The sequence below is a fragment of the Alligator mississippiensis genome, chromosome 7, assembly GCF_030867095.1.
Source record: "Alligator mississippiensis isolate rAllMis1 chromosome 7, rAllMis1, whole genome shotgun sequence".
NCBI lineage: Eukaryota > Metazoa > Chordata > Crocodylia > Alligatoridae > Alligator > Alligator mississippiensis.
The window spans coordinates 84,654,408-84,675,512 of NC_081830.1; the positions used below are offsets into that span (position 1 = coordinate 84,654,408).

At 47.7% G+C, this 21,105-nt stretch overlaps 1 protein-coding gene across 4 annotated transcripts in view; it reads right to left on the minus strand.

Moving 5' to 3' along the window:
• Positions 1 to 21,105, minus strand: part of DIS3L2 (DIS3 like 3'-5' exoribonuclease 2) — a 228,309-nt gene that overhangs the window by 79,750 nt on the left and 127,454 nt on the right. For all 4 annotated transcript variants that reach the window (XM_014601477.3, XM_014601479.3, XM_014601481.3 and 1 more), the window contains 2 exons: positions 15,954 to 16,066; positions 6,707 to 6,814 (listed from right to left, as the gene is read on the minus strand). In XM_014601477.3, the coding sequence (XP_014456963.2) occupies positions 6,707 to 6,814; positions 15,954 to 16,066 (221 nt within the window). The remainder of the gene's footprint in view (positions 1 to 6,706; positions 6,815 to 15,953; positions 16,067 to 21,105) is intronic.

Consider the following 21,105-nt stretch of genomic DNA (forward strand, 5'->3'; position numbering starts at 1 on the left):
TCCAACCTTCCCCACCAGCCCAGGTCTTTCTTCCTCATACCCACAAAAATTCCAGGTCAACTGACAAGGGGCCTGCGTGCACCACGGTAGGAGGCATTCAGGACACAGACAATGGCACTGACATTGTTATGAGCAATCTGCTAGAAATGGGTGGTTGTAGCTACTCAGCCACAGACTGCAGCACACCCTCTACTCCAGGGCTGGGGCCAATAAAGGCCATCAGGCTGAGCATGTGATGCTTCACTTGGACACAACGGTCCCAGCTGGTCTAGACAGGGGACTGCCCGCTGGGACCTTGATCCTAGACATGCCTTCAGGGGCTCCACTGTAGAAGCCCATGCTGTGCTCTGACCACCCGTGCACCAGGCCTACCAATCTCCGCCCTTTCATTTTACTCAGTCTTATACCCGTTATTCAGGCCTGAATTCAACCCAAAGTACAGCAAAGCAACAAATGCTCAGGCAAGTGCATATCTGAGTGTTTAAAGCTCTTCACAAAGTAAGATGGTTTTATCTGCCTCCATCACATAATGATGGGCATCTGACATTGTCTATGGAAAGAGACTTTCTCTTTGATGGAAACCAAGGGCATTTTACACACTTTTTAAAGCTTCTGTCCTTTTTAAAAAAAAAAAAAAAAATCACTGATCCAAAAAGCTCCCTATTCCAAGTTATGGACATTTCCTGCAAGGTAACTAAGATGCTGCAGTCTCTTTTTAAACCTGACACCATCAGTAAAAAGCAAGTGGAAAACATGTAGCCAGATAATGAAAAGTAAGTGGTTCCCATTTGACTAGACCAAAAAAGTGGTTCTGCACCTGGAAGCTTTTGCTCCAGGCAGTGAACAAGGCTGAGTTTCCGCCGTTGGAGAGGAGCTCCATCTCATGATGTTCCCACATATCAAATCCTGTGTACATAAGGGAAACCTCCCTTAGCAGGGCATTCATACTGTTAGATGTTAGCTCCCTCTTCTAACCCTAGCTCTTAATAATAGCTACATTAAAAGCAGGGCGGGTTTGATTTAAAACGAAATTTGATTTAAATCGCAATTTAAATTACTGGTCAGGAAGCCTCGACTTACTCACTGTTTTCTACAAGAAGTAAATTCTTGTTGTTTGATGTAACCTTTGTTCAAGGCTATAGAAACAGGCTTCAGGACAGTCAGCATACATTTTACATTGCTCGTTAGCCCAATGTTGAGAACCTTGGCTATGAGGATTCCATCTATTTTGTCACAATTGTGTTCACAAATTGTCATCAGATTCGGCCAGCTCTCAATATATCGCTCAGAACAGTCCACTACTACGTTCTATTGCACGTCTTGTGGGAGAGCTAGTTTGGCTCCTCCTGCTTTCTTCAGAGTGGCTGCTGCAAAGTGCTTCTTACAGAAGTATTTTGCAATTTCAACAAAATTCTGCTCAAAATGTTCCTTTTTTGTTTCTACTGCCCCTCCCTTCTTGCATTTATCTCCAGACTCCTCCTCCTTGCCCAGATCTACTCCACCCCCAACAATCCTGTATTTATCTAACTTCCTGACACTTTGCACTTTTAGAGAGAGGTAAGGGTTTGACTCTGTGCACACAAATTTGCAGAGAGACAACAGGGCCGATGGGTAGGTAATCAGGTCTGTTCTCTCTCATCTCCATATACTGCTGTTAGCAAGGATGTTATCTCTGGAGACACAAATCCACACAGAGATCTTTAATGGGATCTTCTAGATCGAGCACTGAGTCCCACTGGGTCGAGTGGCATTCTTTAATCTTTATTAATCTAGAGGAGCCTCAATATGTTACATGAACTTATTGTCTCAAATAGTATACGATTAGAAGTTATAATCCATATTTCATGATGATATCTTTGAGCTTTAACGTATCTTAAATGAAAACTATCTTTATATAGGTTTATTTTTTAAAGCACCGTAACAAATTAAAAATACGATTAAATAAAAACATCTGAATTAAGTAAAAAAAATCAGATTTTTTAAATATTACTTTTAATTGTTGCTTTTTATCCACCGTGATTAAAAGCAAGGCCTTTATCAGTGCTGGTTCTTAGCATGGTAAGGGCCAAACGTTTCAGTGAAAGCACGAATTTTGTCTTTCTGGAGTGGGTTTACTTCTGGGCACATCACTATACATTAAAAAGACAAAGGATTGGATGGATACTTTATTAAGGACTTTGTCCCTCGTTTGTGAGCACAAATCAGCTACCTACATTCAGAGCCACATTTTGATGAGAATGAGACATCAGGCAATGCGGGGAATCATTACGTGACTTATAGTGAGATCTGAGAATTTTTTCCTCTCATAAGCAGGCCACAGCTTCTCCAAGTGGGAATGATGTCTTATTGAGCAGGAGAGGTTCAGAGTGGTATCGCCATCCTCCCATACTCGACGGCTGGATGGGAGGAGACACACACGCAGTTCTATCTAACACGGGGACATGGTATGAAACAGGGCATGAACCATACAGGTTCTCTGTAGAGCGTATGCTGCGTGACTAATTTTCATCAAAAAGAGGCATGTGAAAACACCAGCTGTAAGTGTGAACAGGCACCAACAAGTTCCATGGGCCTTCACGCTTGTAGTAAAACTGCACATGAAGGTTTCCTCATTCAACATCCATGCATGCAGGTTTGGAAAGAACCTTTCCACTGACCACAGTAGCACCAGAACAGGTACCACCCAGCTCTTAAGTAACACTGTCCATCACTAGACCTCAGCATGCTTTACCAAGAAGGTCAGTATTGCTGCCCTCATTTTTCAGATGGGGAGAACCAAGGCTGGACGGGTGGAGTGACCAAGATCACCCTGCAGGTCAGTGGCAGAGCTGGGAATAAAAAAAACAAGCCTCCTAGACACTGGCACAGGATGTATTTAGTCTGGAGAAGAGAAGACTGAGGGGGGAAGTGAATAGCAGCCTTCAGCTTCCGGAAAGGGGGTTCGAAAGAGGCTGGAGCTGGACTATTCTCAGTGGTGGCAGATCACAGAACAAGGAGCAATGGGCTCAAGTTGCAACAAGGGAAGTTGAGGTTAGATATTAGGAAATCTCTCACAGTCCCGTGAATTTGCCCGTATCAGGTACCATGGCATGCAGCCCGGAAGATCAATCAGAATATGTATGATCAGAGGCTGGCCAGCTTCAGGGCAACATATAATGTTCTTTAGTAATAGCCAGTGCTGTATTCCCCTTCTGCACTCAATGGTCCATCTCCAGTCTCCGGAGGCAGCTGGGTTGTCTGCTGCACTGTTTCTGCTGCAACATGCTATATCTATTCTGGCTCATGTGTGGATCCTTGTACCTGAAGTATCTTGTACTTGGACACCGCTGTGATGGTGTCCTCATGAATAGCTCTAATGCTTCCTTTAATTGAGGCTGACACAGAGGCATCAGTTTCTCTGTCTGCCTGAAACAGGTTGAAGATGCATCTTGCCCAGTATAATCCAAGAATCCCTGGGGGTGTCCACTGCTGACACATGCAAACACTGCAGCCCAAACTCCCTGTGGCTCCGAGCCAGGAAGTGCAGCTGAGTGTATCAGCTGTCTCCAACCAGCGGGTTTGCCTCCCTTATTAGGAGAAGCAGCAGTTGCATTGTATTTGACACAACACCGCATCAAAGAGGGGAGCTTGTACAAGAAAGAACTGGATCTCACCTAAGGTATGACTGTGCGCGGCGCGGAGCCCTGGAACTGCAGGGAGAGGCTGCATTTCAGCAGTAATGCTCTATTCCGGACACAGTGCAGCCCAGCTCGTGAAACGTATTGCATCGCTATAACAAAACTGATATGCACAAGCCTTGGGAAGGATTTTCAGAGAGGGTCTGTTGTTTCCTACTGAACTCATGGAGCTACAGACAACGTAGGGAAGAGTAACGACACAGAAACAAGTCACTCCAAGGTAAATTAGAGTGGGAGATTAAAGCACATCAACAGCTCAGCGCCAGCTGCCCATGTGCATACTTTTACCAGGGCTAAATGAAAGGTGGCTCAGCCCACTTTCCAAGGCGGCAGACACACAGGTAGATAATACACTCAGTCACTCTAGATCATACCCTCTAAGTTCACACCATATCGTACCTCGCAGTACCACATTTGTGTGACCCGACTAACCAGAACCTCAGACAGCACCTGGCCTGTTACATTCATGGATAAAACTAGACAAGCTTTGCCGTGCCGCAATGAGGGATAGACAACAAGAAGGCAGCTGACTCCAGACAAGACCAAGAACCTGACGCTGCAATCAAGTCTCATCCAACCTGCAGGCATCTTACTGGCAGGCACATTAGTGCCAGGTTTATTGTGTTGCAGGGGTGAAGACAAAGTGCTGAAAAGGCCTTGCTGATCATGGTCCCAGCTGCATAAATTCAAGTTAAAATATTGCCTTGATGATAAGAAGGTGCCTGGAAGACCCCTAGGCTCCTAACCATGGAAGGGCTCTGTCTCCACGCTCCATCACAGGACTGGCAGAGCCTGGAGGGGGGCACATCTAGTTCAGCCCCCTGCACCAGGCAGGATTGCCCCTGTCTAAACCAGCCCAGCTCAGCGCCTGTTAAACCTGCTCTTAAAAAGTTCCAAGAATGGAGATCCCAAGTGTCTCCAGGTGATCTGTTCCAAGCCTTACGCCTCCATAGATCCCTGGCAGAACTCAAAGACCACGTGCAGCAGGTGGGCACCCTTTGCTAGACTTCTTACTCACCTGTCTGCACTGGGATCAGACGGCAGTAACACTTAAGGACAAGCTCTGACCAGAATGCCTGGCTGGGTTAAGGCCTGTGGTTGCAAATTCTTAGGACGACAAATGTTCATTAAGTGGCCTCCGATTCTTATCCAAACCCAGTGCCCCAGGCATAGCTTGCAGGCTGCAAAGGGCCCCAGGAGAAACCCAGTAGTGAGCTTTCCTTAAACAATCAGGCTTGCAAAGGGAAACCCTCACACTGATATCAGAGCACTTTCTTCCTGGAAAGCAACTGACCTCAAGGATGACTATCTCCAGGCAGCGAAGACACCACGACCCCTCCCAAATTTCTTGGGCCAAGCCCCAGCAGAACTAAACACTGTTCTAAGCCTGAACATACCTTAAGCGCCAGACCAAAGAGGTAAGATTGAGCTGCTCATTTAAACAATGAAAAGAAATCAAGCATCAATTAAAGAGCACTCAATGGTTAAGTAAAGGGCAAAGTATACTGGCATTACACCCTAAAAGTAAGTAGTGTCAGGCTACAGAAAGTGACAGACTTGGGGCCCCATGCATCAAAGCCCTTCCCTAAATTCCACAGCCAACCCCGAAAGTAAAAGAGAGCTATCTTTAAGTCTGGATCCAGAGCTGCCACTACAGGATGCAGTTCAGTCCCGCTGGTAATACAAACAAAAGGGGATTTCTGAGCTGCAGTGGAGCAGTGCAGACACCCGTCATGAAGCAACACTAATTTCCATTGTAAAGATCATTTGAGAGCCAGCTGCTCTGACAGCCTTTGCAGGGACACATGGACAGATCCGAAAGGCACTTGTGGGGGAGTGGGGTGTTTGGGATACAGAAAAACTCCTTTCTGAAGCTGGTCAGGAATGGGTCAGTCTGCAAGGGGCAGACTGTTGTGTCAGAACCACAGGATCCTAGAAAACGAGGGTGGGAAGGGACCTCAGGGGGTCACATCTCGTCCAACCCCTGCTCAAAGCAGGACCAGCCCCAGCTAGATCATCCCAGAAAAAGCTTTGTCTAGCCAGGCCTTAAAAACCTCCAAGGATGGAGAGTCCAAAACTGCTCTGGGTAAACTGTTCCAGTGCTTCACCACCCTCCTCATGAGACAGTTTCTCCTAATATCTAACCTCAACTTCCCTTGCTGCAATGGAAACCATTGCTCCTCGTTCTGCCGCCCAAAAGGAGACGGATGAAGTCTAGAGACATGCAAAATCCAAGGAGGAAACAACAGCTTTTCCACAACTGCCACGGGGCAAACAACGAAGCCTAGAAGCAGATACATAATGGGGCAGTTTATTGTCCCGGACAGCAGGAGCTGGCAGCTGATCCCCACCCTCAATTCAGCACCCAAGGTTGCCCCACGCCCCACTCACCTCCTCAAATCATGCTACTGCCTAGTGGGCTATAGCATGATGCCGCCTACTAAACTGGTGGCAACAGGCTGCAAGTGCTTCCCTGAAATACTGCAGTGCAAAGAGAACATGGACATTCACTCACCCGCTGCTTACCCAGCCTCCTGGACCCAGTAGTACCTCTTAAAGAGGGCTGTAACATTATATACCCAGTCACATCACTTGCAGCTGTGTAAGATTAGTCCGGTCTCATGGTTCAGGGTGGAAACTGTTCATTGCAGGGGTCATGATGGTGAAGATGAGACACTGAATGGACGTGAGCCTTGATACAGTGCAGAACCATCCTGTGGTCCGAAAAGTCATTCTCCCCCCTCAGTCACAAAAAGCAATGTCATTTCCTGGCCTCCCTATCTAGCATGTTAGGAAAATATTCTGTAACGTGGTATCTGTGGAAGTGCAGGCTTCACCGAAGAGGAGAGGCAATTCTCAACCCTTCATCAGTGCTCGTTCTGGAATTCTTCTTTCTTTACGGGGTGGGAGTGCAATTAGTCTGGATTTGACTATGATGGCCAACGACTGGCATCAGCAGATCCAACGGGCACCCTTGCCAGTATAGGGTGGCCAGCATGAATAAAACAGCCAAACCCATGCAGGCTTACCTTGCCTTCTGGAGTCAGCTTCCACAGAACAGAAAATGTCAGTCTGTCTCTCAGGGGGTTGAGGCTGCACAGCTCCTCACAAAGCAGCTTGGGAAGCATGGGAATGACCTGGAAAACAAGACGGCAGGTGAGAGGACATTCACTTTGTCATGGACTCTCCTAGCGTGCAGCTCCCCAGGGCCTGCAGCACTCCAGCAAAATGTAGGGAAAAGGGCTGCATAAAGTCACTGCAACAGAGAACCCATCATCCTTCTGCCACTGCTAAGACACCGGGGGGCTGGGGTAAGCTGGGGACGGCATGTCCCTGGGGGAAGGGCCGTGACCTCTGGCCAGTTCTCATGCTGAAGCTGAGAAAGGCAGGGGTTTTCCAAACCTGCAAATTGGGATTCCTGCATTTTGCTCCTTCCCTGGCCCTAAGGCCGTGAGACATGAAAGAAGTATTTTACCTTCTACCCTTCAATTTAGCTTCTGCAAAATTGGAGAAACATTTCCTCATCTCAGAGGTGATACAAAGTTTCCACAACCAGTTCACAGAGCTGCCAAAAGGCAGGGGAAGAGTGCAAATACTAGCTAACCAACCAAGCAAAATCACTTTCTGTATGGTTATCCTATGTGCAACAGGCTAAAGGATAGGAGAAGACACGAGTCTGATAAAAATAATCAAAGCTGACAAAGCAGCCGTGTATACCAGAACGAAAAAGCCATTTGCTGGGGCTCTCAGGTGAATGCTTGGTACAGGCAATACCAAGCATCCAGGCAGCAAGTCAAACCTGTGTCTCTGGCCTTTCATTTTTTTATTTCCCTTCTTGTTACTGACCTTCCTGAAGAACAGCAAATACGCTTAGGAAAGAACTAGCTCGGTCTTACTGTTTGCTTTGAGTCAGTGAAGTATCCGATGCTTTCCAGGAAAGTGTGAAGACAAACTCTCTGCTCTGAAGAACATGTAAGCTAAGGTTTTATTTGTGACCGCTTGGGTCTTTCTACCAGGGGACAGAGTGGCACACTACCCAAAAGCCACAGGCAGTGAGCGTGGCCACACTCACTGCGCACGGGCACTACTCATGCCTCCAAACACTTGCTGATTATTGGGGTCAAGTCCCTGGTACGCTCGTGAGCAGTCTGGTTTGCAAGTGCACCAAGAAAACACAGTCCCTCCAGTCCCCTCTGCTGTGAGCACGCACTTGTCGTATTTATCTTTGGCTTTCACGGGAAGGCTCTTCAAATATTTAATCGCATCTGCAGCTTGGCACCAGCCCTCACCCATAAATCCACTCTAACGGCACGGTGCGATCATGCCGAGAGGTTAACTGTATGGTCTCTGACAGTGAAGCAGGCACTTCCAACGTGAATCAGCAATGCTGGTTCAAGTGGAAGGTCACCAGGGCAGAGACTGTGATAAGCGGTTTCCCGCAACACAAAGGCTGCCAGCTGTGTTATTCCAGTTGTGAAAAGCATGTTAACAATAGTAATAAGTTCATAATTTACAGGTCTACTACGTGAGGTCTGCCATGCTGCTGGGAAAGGCTGGTGACACGAGGTGATAAATTTAGAATGAGTTATGCCAATGCATGCCAAAAAGGAGAGAAATTAGCAGCCAACAGGAGACACTTACGGAGTGTGGGAAATTCCCGCTTTCCGAATATCCCACGCGACGGTGAGGAGGCACACTGGCTACTAACGTGTGTGGGTCACACCGGACATTTAATAAAATCCTAAATGCAGATGTACTTCCAAAATCAGGGATCAGAGGCAGGTGCCTCTTCTCCACTAATGCATTATTTGTATTAAGAGAATAGGGAGACAACGTCCAAAATCTTGACGGACACATTCTTTGCCCACCTTTTCTGGGGACACAGCTGATAGCACTGGTCCCTGAACAGGCTGTTTAGCTCATATCACTGATCTCTGCAGTGATTACTTCTGGGCATGGCAGCTTTTTGTCTCCCTGGGTCCCTACTGAAGCAACATCCCTCTTTTAGAGGAATAGCTGTAGTAGCTTACTTACAGCTTTCGCTAAAACTTTACAATAAAATTAACAGTCAAAATTACATATACTGTAATCATAAAATGAATTCATTTATGGTTTCTAGTAAAAGCATACCATAAGATTACACGTTCTACCAGTTTAAACAAAATTAAAACAGAATGCAGCATATGGCAATGCAAACAGATAGTTAAAAAAGCAGCAAGAAGTTAAACAAAACACAAATGTTTCGAAGATAAGAATACAAGTGGTGCCATAGTGGGTCAGACCAACGGTCCATCTAGCCAAGTATCCTGTCTCTGACAGCGGCAGAAGTGGATGCTATATAGAGGGAGAATATTGAATTATTTGTTTTTTATGGGGGGTTGGCCTTTTTTCTTTCTGCAAAAAACATAAATCCGCGTAGAAAGTATAGGACAGGTTGCAAGTTGTTAGAGGAACCAGACTGTTTCTTCTTCATTAGACTAGTATTTAACATTTTCCACCAGTGAGCTCCGCTTTTCTTTTATTTCTTCAAAGAATGAACAAAGGCACAGATAGTCCTCTACCCCACTCCTCCTGCAAAACAGATCCCGTCTATACGGGGATCCTGCCAGAGAATGCAGGACCCAGGACACTGCATGAAACTTATGGTGCCCTTAAGCCAACGCCATAGCTTGGAGGAGAGGGTGAGATGCTCGAGTGCTCCTGGACATGATCACAAACAGATCTGAGAGGCTCCGGTTCCAGAAGTGGGATTCTGATGACCTGAAACCCAGAACTGCAACTCAGGGTATAATCACAATACTAAACACTTAGTGATAAAGTTATTAATTTATCACTGATAAAGCTATTCATTGTAACAGGACTACTGCCAAGTAGGACAGTACAACTCGCATGACACTGAGAAACAAAGGCGGAGGCAAACTGACTTGACAAAAGCCATAGGTTGAGTCTGCATGGGGAGTGAGAATTCACAGTCCTTTCTTTTTGGCTTTATTTCAAGCGGTACTTCAGTCTGCATGCAACTTTAGTCAAGGAGGCTAAGGTATTCGAGTCAGTTGGGAGTGCTCTCATGCTTCAAATCGCATGCATGCCGAAGGGCTCTGCTGAATCACGACCTCAGGCCCGCGTCCAGAACACACCTCTCCAGCCCCAGCCCTCTGTCGTAATGCCTGGATTCCCCCCGATGCCATTTCCATTGAGAATAAACCCAAGGTGATGAAAGGCAAACTTTGCAGGGACAACTGCACACTTCATCTTCTCACAGTCTGGCCATTAACACGGGCACGTAGTGAGAGAGGGGAGCGCAGATTTGATGCACGAAGCAGCCACCGACTGCTCTGTCAGATTTTGAGAGGACTGATTAGGGGTTCTCTTTGACAACAGGACCTGTGGGGAAGACGGGTGTGCTGGAGGAACAGTCTACTGTGTCCATATTCAACATGAGTGAGAGATCAGCAAGGTTTCAACGATACAGGACAGTATCTTGAGTAAGATTTGTTTCCTCTTTTTCATGTGTCTTTCTCTGACATGGAAGGTGGGTATTTGCCAAGCAACAATGGGTGCCAGCTAGCCCGTGCATTGCTATGGATTGCAGAATAATCCAGTGCAGGTAAAGCTTTCCCCTTAAATGCTGAAGTGCTTTGGCTGGCAAGTAACCTCAGGCCAGGGGCTACCTCACAGAGCTCCACTTTCACTGGAACTTGCAATTAAGTGACCTGCTCTTGCCCAAGCACATTATAGGGGACACAAAGGGCTTTCAAATTGCACTGCCCTGGAAGAGAGCCACAGGGATCCAGCGGTCCCGAGGAAAGAGCATTTTCCAAACACAGGGAGAGGGGAGGACACAGCCCCAGTCCAGGCTTTAAAATGCACGGAGAGCAGAGCCCAGGACAGAGGTGCTGAGCAGAGCAACGGGAAGGTCCTTTCCATTTCTCAGAATTATAATCTGATCGGTAGAACGACCTCTTCTCTCCCCATATCGAGCAAAAGGCAGAGGATTTACCTTTCCTTGTGACAAAGTGATGCAAGTTAAGTTTTCAGATAAATCATCTCCCCTCCCAGCCTCAAAGGAAGTGGCTGGATCAAGTCCAGCCAACCACCTATTAAAAAGTCACTCCCTTCTGTGTTGTCACTCACTGGTCTGATAAGCTCAGCGTGACCTGCCCGCGTGGCAGGAGGAAGCGCGGAGACTGCAGTAAGAAATGAGGTGCTAAGGATGGACGTTTTCCTGCCTGTTGCCTTCCTGGGACTATAAAATATACTGGTCTGTTAACACGTCCTGACACGCTGGATCTGGCCCGTCTGGATGGCAGATTCACGTAGCATCACAGGTCTATGTGACCGCCTGCTTTGGAGAGCCTGGGTCTTGCTCTGTTTTGCCTCATGAGCTTATTAAATAGAAACCGATGTGCATGTCCAGGCCCACTCCTCACTCCTGGGAGTGGGGAGAGCTGGAGGGGGTGTGTGGAGTGGGCTGCAAACCTCCGCGTTCGCTTTCAAATGAGAAACATCTGCTGTGGCCCCGAGTGCCAGGCTGGCCACGTTCAGAGCAGGTTAGCCAGGGCAGCTCTGTAATCAATGAGAATTGCCACAGAGGCTTTGCAGGCAACAGAGGGGGAAATCAATCCATCAACGAGGCAAAAGGAAAAAGGAACAAACGCCAGTTCAGAATAACCCTTGGCGTGTGCACAGTCACATGGTTATTTTGTTCTCATCAAACAATCCAATTCCACTGGCTCCCTGTCTTGGCTGCTGGGTCCCGATCGGTTCAGGTTGGTTATGACGAGTCTGCCTGCTTCTCCGAGTGGTTCTCCTCCTCGCCACGGCTGATCTATCTGCTGGGGACGTACTATATTATCGGCCCGATCAAGTCTAGCAGCTGCTTTGCCCCTGCTGCAGGGCGGAGGGCGCTGAAGCTGAACAATGCGGTGGGCTCGGTTAGCCTATCACTCAGACGCTGAAAGACACTCAAAGGAAATAGGCAATTTGTTTATGAGCCAAGATTTCTGCTTGAGAGTTTTCTTTTTTGTATCAACACTTCCATGAATTCAGATTTCGATCAACTCTTTGTTACCCAGCTTGACGTTATCAAAATATCAACCCCCCGACAACCTGCTGTTGTCAAAAGGGAACGTCTCAACGGCCTTGGACTCCACGTAAGGCTAGGCTTCCAGTTCCAACCTTTGATCTGCATTATAAAACAGGGCCGATAAAATATTATAGGGATTTATGGCTGACCTTTTGCTTGAGCTGCTTCACACCTAAAACAACACTCTAAGACATGCCAAGAGGGAGAAACCTGTTTAGGTTTTCCTGCTTCTTAAAACTTGATACACTCTTATTTCTAAAACTGACTCATGTTAAACAAACCATTCGCCCTTACACAGTAACTCCTCTTCTGGAGAGATGGGTCGAGAGAATTCAAGATGTGGCTTTCTTTAATTTCTTCTTTATGAGGATTTGTGCAACACGAAGTCACAGCACAATCACAGCAGTCTATATGGACCAATTCCACCAGAGGAAAGTCTATTTTCTGCAAGAGTTGCACTGCCATCTTGTCTGGACGCTGCTCTTATTTCCTTGTTCGGACAATCCCCTTGCTCATTTTCAGTCATTTGGTTTCAAGTGACAAGCAGACCCTCCATTAAAACCCACAGGAAACTTAAGATCCAAGGACTGATCTTTTTTAAATATATTTTAGTGTCAACTAGAAACACCTTCTGTATTTCCAATCCCTCATTCAATTTGCTCCCTTGAAATCTACTTTTTGAGACAAGAGCAGATTGAAGACTAGGCCTAGTGATAATGAAGCAAGGCAGCTGGAGGTTAAATATGGATGTACGGCATGACAGGCAATGCCCGAGTCGATGTCCTAGTTCAACATGTAGGCTGGAACCCAGGGTTGGTCAAAAAATAGCTGACAGGAAGATTTCAGGGGGAAATTTGTTTTTTGTTCTATTGAATTTTTCATGGAAAGTGTCACTTTCCACGGAATATCAATTTGATTCTCTCCATAAAAATCAGAGCTTGGAAAAAGAGCTATTTGCATTAGGAAATGCTGTCGTGGTTGCCCTGTGTCTCTACTCTACCCAAACTAGGCTCTAACTCTTACAATGCCCAAGGCTCTCGATGCCCTTCCTGGAGAGAGGAGATGGTGTGACAGTGGATACCCTGCTTCCTTGCAGAAGATGCACTCTGCTAATGGAGCAGCACCTACCGAGGAAGAGGACAGCCTGAGGCACCTGAGATGCTGCAGCATTTCCAAAGGGAAGAATCTTAGTTTTCAGCCTTCTTAAAAACAGAGCAACTCATCAGTAAGCCGAATTCTTTGAACATGCTGCCTTGTCAGCTGCGCATTGCAGTGCCAACGACCTGCGCATCTTCCAATGACAACACAATCTAACATCTCACTTTCTGGGGGGTGTTAGTAGAGAGGGACCCACGATGTGCTGTGCCAGCTGCCATTCCAAGGGGCTCCGCACGCAGAAGTGTTTCAGGCATCTCCAGGTCGGTCCCAATTCATCTCCATCATGAATTCTGCTACAGTTAATGTTACATACGCTGTATGTAACATTAACTGTAATGTTGAATATGCTGTAACTCGTCAGCTAGGAAAGGAGATCAAACCAGTGAAAGACAAAACGTTTAGCTAGTGCAGTGTATAGCGAAGAAAGCAGAGTGGGAGGGTTACTTGACTTGGCACCAAGGTAGGTACAGGTCAGCGTATCTCCTCTCTAAGCAAATCTTGAATTAAATGGGGTGGTAGAAGGAAGACACATCATCCCAGAGCCTGAACACTTAGAAGATGACCATTTACTAGAGATGCCCCTTCTGTATGCAGTGTGCTCTGCTGAAATGCATAGCTTTGGAACCATAAAAGGGTTACGCATTTCCCCAGAGCATGCGTTTACCCAAATGCAACGTCAAAAATGCTCATTTACTGTAGGAACAGCCTGCCCTAAGCTTTTTGTACCTCCTCAAGGCTCGTTCCCTTGTTTCCAAGGGCCTTATGCTTGCAAAAGTAGCCTTGAAATAGATAGGACCTAGTCAGTTTAGGCCTGAAAGGCTCCTAAGTCAGTTGGGTACTTAGCAGACAAAGGGACCAACCAGTTCCTATGCACATAAGTGATCTATTCCCTTAATCAATATGCAGATAACCACTGTGGGTTACAATGACAGCAGTAGGTAAAAAATCTGGGACAGGTGTTTTTTATGTAGTTAAGTAAATCAGGCACTTATCTGACAGGCGTGCAACTGAAGGACTCAGCGCACGGAACAACAAAGGCAGGCACGACATCTACAGATAAGAAGCCACTTGACCGATCAGCAGGGATCTGGGTTTTCCATTTCCCATGGGGAAATGGAGAAAAACAGATTTCCCATGTTACCCAAGGAAAACATGGACTTCCTTTTACCAGAGAAATCCGTGGATTTTGCAGCTTTGCAAAGAGCCCTGCGCAGGCCGGTGCAGTTCCAGCTGCAAGGGGCTGGGGGGAGCGGGAGGAGGGTGCCCAGGCAGGAGGCACCGGGTGCATGTATATGCACATGGCCACCAGGCAGCCTGGAGCGTAGCTCCTGCAGGTTAAGCCAGGGGGGTGGGAGTGGACTGAGGCCCCCATAGGGAGAGAGGGCTGGGGTTGGGACTGCTGTCCAGCCAGGTGGTGCGTGGGGCTTGGGGCTGCAATGGATGGCTGCGGGGCCCTGGGACAGGGTCATTTGGGGGGGGCGGGGGAGTTAGGCATACATTCCCAAGGGGGCAGGGGGATCCTGTGCCCCCCAGATCTGTGTGCAGGGCAGCAGCAGGTGCGGGCTGCCTGCTGCGGGCTCGGGCTCCCCACCCTGCTGCCCACACCTGGGGCCTCCACAGCCGGTGGGTGCGAGCCGGTGCAGCAGGGCAGAGCGGGGCCACGCAGGGAAGCTCGTTGTTGCTGTGAGCTCCACACTGCCGTGGCAACGCGTCCCCTGCCCGCACAACAGCAGCAGGGGTGGAGGCGTGGGGTTGTGCCCCTCGCTGTTGCCGGGCAGGCAGGGGATGCCTTGCCAGGGCAGCATGGAGCTTGTATTGGCAATGAGCTTCCCCGCGCAGCCCTGCTTGGACTGTGGAGGCCCCGCGGGAGGGCAGCTGGGCAGGCAGCCCATGCCTACCCCCATCCCATCCTGGGAGTGTGCATAGTGGCAGGGAGCCAGCCCCAAGCCCCGCTCCCCACCTGGCAGCAGGGGGGAGGAAGGGTGGCTGGTCTCTCCACTCCACCCCACTGCAACAGCTGCCACCTCCTTTGGCATGGGGGCAGGCGATTGTAGACTCAGGTCCCTGGCCCCATAGCCCTGGCAGCTGGGGGCTCTCTCCGACAGGGCTGCGGGGCACCATCAGGGCTGTGGGGGGTGAGTGAGGGGAACCAGCAGGACCAGAGGGGCTGTGGCTTGGGAGTTAGGAGCTGTGTTCTGTGAGCTAAGGGGCAGGGGGAGCTCTGATTTTCCAAGATAAAACCCAAAGTCAAGTACCAAAATGTATAGGTATTTAGAATTTATTTTCCTATAGTGATTGAGGCACTGGTAGGCTTCCACACTGCTTTAAAATTGTAAATATATCAAGTAAACATTGTGTTCTGCTGATTATATATATATATATATATTAGTGGCCTTTCATTTTAATCATGGATTTGGGGGTTTTTAATCAGAGAATTTGCAGTTTTTTTATCAGAGAATTTGCGATTTTTTTTATCAGGGAAAACTAGGATCCCTGTTGATCGTGATAGGAAAACAGGGAAAGACGAGACCATTTGTTGTATGAATCTTATGCGGTTTCTTAACATTCTGTTTCCTGTTACTGAGGCTTACAGTTTACACCATGGGTTGGCAGAAGGAAGATTTGCTTGGCTTCCCTTAAGACAACGACGTGCCTGTAATACCTGATTAAGCCTGGCAAAGCTTTTGTACCTTTAACTAGGAAAATCAGGAATGAAGACGATCCCTTCGCTCACTCCAGCCAGCAATCTGTAATCAATATTCATGCAACTTTTTGTTTACTTGAAAAATGCTGCAGCTCTTTCTAAAGTTACTTTGATGTCTGCTGAATTTCAGTCACGTACCGCTGCAGGATGAAATGTTTTCTGTGGAGGTTCCCAACAACTCTGTCATCCGTTTGTTATAACTGTTTTTTCCTGGCAGGGCTGATATGCTAATGGTTTGATTTTGTTTCACAGATTCTGCTAATGATCATTTATAATGAGTTTGCAGTCTGAGACATAGCTCTCAGAGGGAGGAAGAGGCTGTTCTTACCTTCTGCACTAGATAGACACTAGTTGCCCTTTCACTGGCCAATTTGTCCAGCGCTGTGTCTTCCAGAACAAAGTAGCTCACATCTGCGATATGCACGCCCACTTCAAAGTTCCCTGAAATTGCACAAGGAAGACAGAAGATTGTTGGGGATGGAAGAAAAGGAATAATTGCAACCAAAAGTCACCTTACAAAAACAAATGTCTAAGATATTACAGTTGCTCTACTTTCTGCCAGGCCATTTTGGCAGTGCAATTATCCATGATGTACGAGGCCTGGGAGGTAGCGCAGAGCTGGTGGTAATGAGACGGCAAGGAGCAGCGTGAGAAACCAACAGCACAAAAGTTACACCAGTATTTTTCCCTTCAGAAAGATCTTTGCATTTCCAGGTACTGATTTTTTTGACTGTTGATTGTGTTTAGTAATTGTCATGCTGAATTCTCATCTTTCCCGCTCCCATCTCATTGCTCAATGCTGGCAGCCAGCCCGTCGTCCTAGCCCTGGGGCTAATAGAAACACTGCAAACTCTGGTCACCCCCACCAAACATGCAAGTGCGGCCTGCCTACAGGCAAGGAGCGATGTTAGATCTTTGCCTATTTCCACGCTGCTGTAGCTAAAACCTACCGTACTTGCCTCCTATGCCCCACACACCTTGTTTTGGGGAAGGAAAAAAAAATAAAAAAAAATAAAGATTCTTCCTGAGTTTGGGCTGTAGACAGAACCCAATCTTTAGCTGACTCACCCCCCTTTTCTTGCTTTACCAAAAGCTGAAACACTAGCTGCTGCTGAAGACTGGTATCCATGGGTGGATCTATGATTTTGAAAAGAGCTAGTAAGAGTCTCTAGGACTATAAAATAGAAGAGAAGCCAGAAGCAGCTAGCAGACAATTCCCCAGAGAAAGGTTAGATCTAGGCCATTAAAAAGGAGAGACTATTATTAACATCTGTGAAGAACAAGGATACATTAAGTCAACTGACTCTGTCAGTTGCCTGAATAGAAATGCCCCAGCTGCTGCCAGCTGGAGCAGGAATCAAAGCAGAGTATTTCTCTTCCAGGCAGAAAATCAGCTTCCCCAGTTCATACATGCACCTCGATTTTGGGGGCTGATCTTTAGGAAAAGGAGGTTTCTGGTATGCGAATAAATATGGTATTTCTTTAATTATTTTGTTCCCATCAAGTTAGTAAATAAGGGTTTAGTAAAGAGACGGTGACCCTCAGTATGTCTACATAGCACAGTGCATTAAGACACCTTTGACCTAGCCCTGTTAGCAACCTACTTTGCTCCAGGTGTATCGGCCTGAGAAGCAAGGTATGTCAGGCTGAGCACAGCACCACATTAACACAGCTATGAAGTTTCCAGGACCAGAGTTAGCGTGGCTTTGTCTGTACAGAGCTGTATACCCTCTGCCTTTCAAGCGAGGCACTTTTACAGTGACCCAAGCCCTTGTCACTGAGGTCAGACACCAAAGTGCTCTTTACAACAGGCTGTACCCCTGAAGCATCCTTTTTTGATAACAGGGCTCACACTGGGGACTTGATTTTTTTACCTTGCAGATAATCATCATTTAATTGTTAATACATTAACACAATGCCTTGTTAATGCAAGCAAGCCCGAAAGGAACTCTTGTTTAGCACTGGGCAGCTTTGCAAGCAGGTGTATAAATAAAGCACCAGGCCACGCTATGATCATTTTCCTCAAATTTCTGTCGTTTGTAAGGGAAATTCGATAACACGCACAATAATTAAACACTTGAACTTGAAGATCTGACTGTGCCCCCTTCCGACAGTGCTAGCGTCCAATGCACTGGGAGCTACCTGGGAAGAGAAGGCGTGACGGGGGTTTGAGAGTGTTATTAGGACACCACCCGTCTTTAAACTCCCCGCGCTGGAAGTTCAAGCAGTAAACGAGCAGCAGATGGGGTGTGAGCTAAGGTTCAAACCGATTACCGTGAAACCTGAGGGGTGAATTAAGTAATGTTTGTGCAGCACTTTCCAATACATGGAGTATTAAATTATTTCTTCTCTGCTCGTGTCGGTTCATACAGGAAGGTGGCTGAAAAGGCCGTGAAGGGGAACCACGGTGCAGAGCTGCCCACCTCACCTGCCCTCCGCTGACACGGCCTGCAGAGAACAAACATCCCGGGCTGCAATGAGAGCCTACTAAGCCTGGGAGAAAGTGCTGCAGATTAGAGATCAAATGCTTCACCCCGAGAGCTGCCTACAGCTGTGTTGTGATACTATCAGCTGCCTTGAAAGCTGCTCTACGTGGATCAAGGGCCCAAACCTGAAACTACTTAGACAGTAAGTCTTAGACCAACAGTTCAACCAACAGTTTTAATATTACAAGTGTTTGGAGCCAACGCTCTCGGAAGGTAACAAAATACTGACTTCTTTTGAAGAGCATATTGTAATGTATTGACCCCACAGGCAAATATTGACTAAAGGAAAAGGAGAGGGGGTCATTACATCATGACTTTAATCGGCCCTTAATTCAACATGTGCCCTGTTACATGCGTGAACTCTCTGTCCTGGGTAGAAAAATCGGCAAACCGAGAATGATCTCGTTACATGAGATAATAAAACACAGCGGCCGCCAATAAAAACACGGTGAGGAGAGTTGCATTTCACTCAGGATTCCCATCAGAGGTCCTGAAAACGAGAGGCAGCTGGAACCCCCTGCTTTGGGACTCAGAGTGGAAGCCCTGAGTAAATATTTTGTTACCTATATTGACATAATGTGAACTGGCAGCTCTCGGGTTTGTACTGCAAAGGTTTGAATGACCCCACCTTTCCCCCCACCCCCAAAACTCAAACCAAGGCCACTGTACGATATGGCAGAGAGCTCTGAAGTCAGCTAACAGGAAGGCTTTGAAACCACTGCTTTTCACACGTCTCACCCCAGCGATGCTCAGCCAGGGGACTGTGGCACTCTGGGATGCCAGGAGACCCTTTAAAGGGCGCTGCGGGTTACCCCCTCCCCAATATTAGCATGGCTTCATGTGCAAATGCCGACACGTGATGCACGAGATAAGCCCAGAGGTTTCGAATGGGAATGCTTTATTATTTTCCTGTAGTTAAAAAAAAAAAATGAGTGAAAGCTAAGAATTTGGCATTTTCCAAGGGGCACCTTGAGTCTAAAAGATACCAGGCTAACCCTGACAGCAAAAGCCACGTGGAAACCGGTCTGCTGCTCTCTTTTGGTTTACTCACTACTTAAATGTTTTGTGGCTGGAGAAATACTGTTCATCGGCATTTCCTGCTGAGTCCACAGAGAGGTCCTTCCCGTCTCGTTGATTTTAATGACAAAGCCACGAAAGGACAAATTAGATTGTGGGCTTTATTTCCAGAGGGCAGGAGGAGAGGGCATTCTAGCTGAGCTTCGGGAGAGGTAAGCCATTACATTTGGTTAAAACAAAGCAGGAAGGCTGAGGGATGCACAATAGGCTTAGTCCAGAGAACAGGTGATTTTGGGAACCACAAGGACAGACACGGGGCAGCCGCACGCATCCCACACGGCACCTCTTGTAATATTAACTGTTGGTTGAACTGCTGGTCTAAGACACCTCTTGATAAGGAAGCACAGCTTCCCCAAGTGCAGGCTGACAGTCCAGGCACACCGATCCCAACCCTGAGTTTCTACTGTACTTTCTTTCCAAAAAAAAATCCTAGTGGGTTTTACAAAACCACGCAGACTGGCTTCACCCTGGACACGCAGCCTCGTCCACCCAAAATGAAACAGCAGGCATGCACAGCAGCCCGAAGTGGAGCCTGCGACAGGGTGCGAAACAAGGAGGTTATGCCTGATTAAAACATACAGGTGATTTAGTCACAGGTGGTCCCCGAGCAGAGTCGAAGCTAGCACCTCCTTCGATGAGAAGTGCCAAAGGACTCTGCTGGCAGCTAACGGTCAGCACTTTCTCTCGGCCAAAGCTGCTTAGATTTCATATACAAGTGCGTGGACTCTGCAGGCCCTTCCTAGCCGCAAGGCTGCACACCAACGAGAAGTTCAGCAATGGGGGAAGCGTGGGGCCGATACGCGTTTCAGGATCTCCCCATGGGCGGATCCAGGGTGGCGGTGAGGGTAGGGTGTGTGGGCAGCAGAGAGAGTTCACTGCGTACGCGCCATACAGCCGGGGCGGGGGGAGAGTAACCGCAGCCCCTCCCGTGATCCTGGATGCCGGGAAGCTGAGCTTGCTGGCATGTCCGTGCAGCTCCTGCCAGGCTTGGAGCTCGCCAGCTGGTCGGGGTGGGGTCTGGCCAGAGCCCCTGCTTTCACACCGCTCTGGAGCCCAGGGGTTGATCTGAACCCCTTTTCTCTGACTGCTGAATTCAGCTGGGGGGAAGTGAAGGACAAGGGGGTAAGGAGGAAGGGAAAGGCAAAGAGCCACGGCAATCATCCCTTGGGCTACGGAGCTGCATGGAAACAGGGGCTCTGGCCAGATCTGCCCCGACCAGCCAGCTAGCTGAGAGCTCAGTTGCAGTCACCGCGCTGACCACAGGCAGCCTCCAAGCTGCTGCAACTGCAACTGCTCCGTCCTTCCAGAAAGACACTTCCCGCAGCTTAAAAGCAGCTGGATAAAAAGCATCTCACAGAAGTGTACCTTCTCTGCTCGATCTTGTACTCAAGCTGAATAAATGGTAGAGCTAATCACGGCAAGCCTCCACCAGAACTGCGCTTCAACTGGTGCCAGGGTTTTAGGAGGGGGCTTGCTGGCTCATCTGCTTTGTTTTGCTGCCGCTCCAAGGCGCTGTGTCTAGGTATCACGGATCTGATGCTGCAATCAAAGGAGGCGAGTTAAGTGTGTCACGTAGCAGGAGTGAGTCTTGTTTTTTAATCTTCAAGGATGATCTCACCTATCAGAATAACAACAGCCCAAAGAATGCTTTTCCTCCTGTACTAAATAAAGGATTAAGAGGGGGAGGGGAGAGACTCTTTCAATCCACCAAAACACTCAGCAAAAATTGCCAACACCACAGTTTCTGTCAAGTATTTGCTCCAGGACTTAGAAAACCGAGTGGAAACGTATGTGAACTGCATACAAGAGAACACCCTGGTAGCAAATGCATTTCTCTTGATCGAGCAACTGTCTTCATCCCCAGCAGAAAGGCAACGAGGAAGATGAAGCAAGCTGAGATGTGACAGCTCCTGAAGT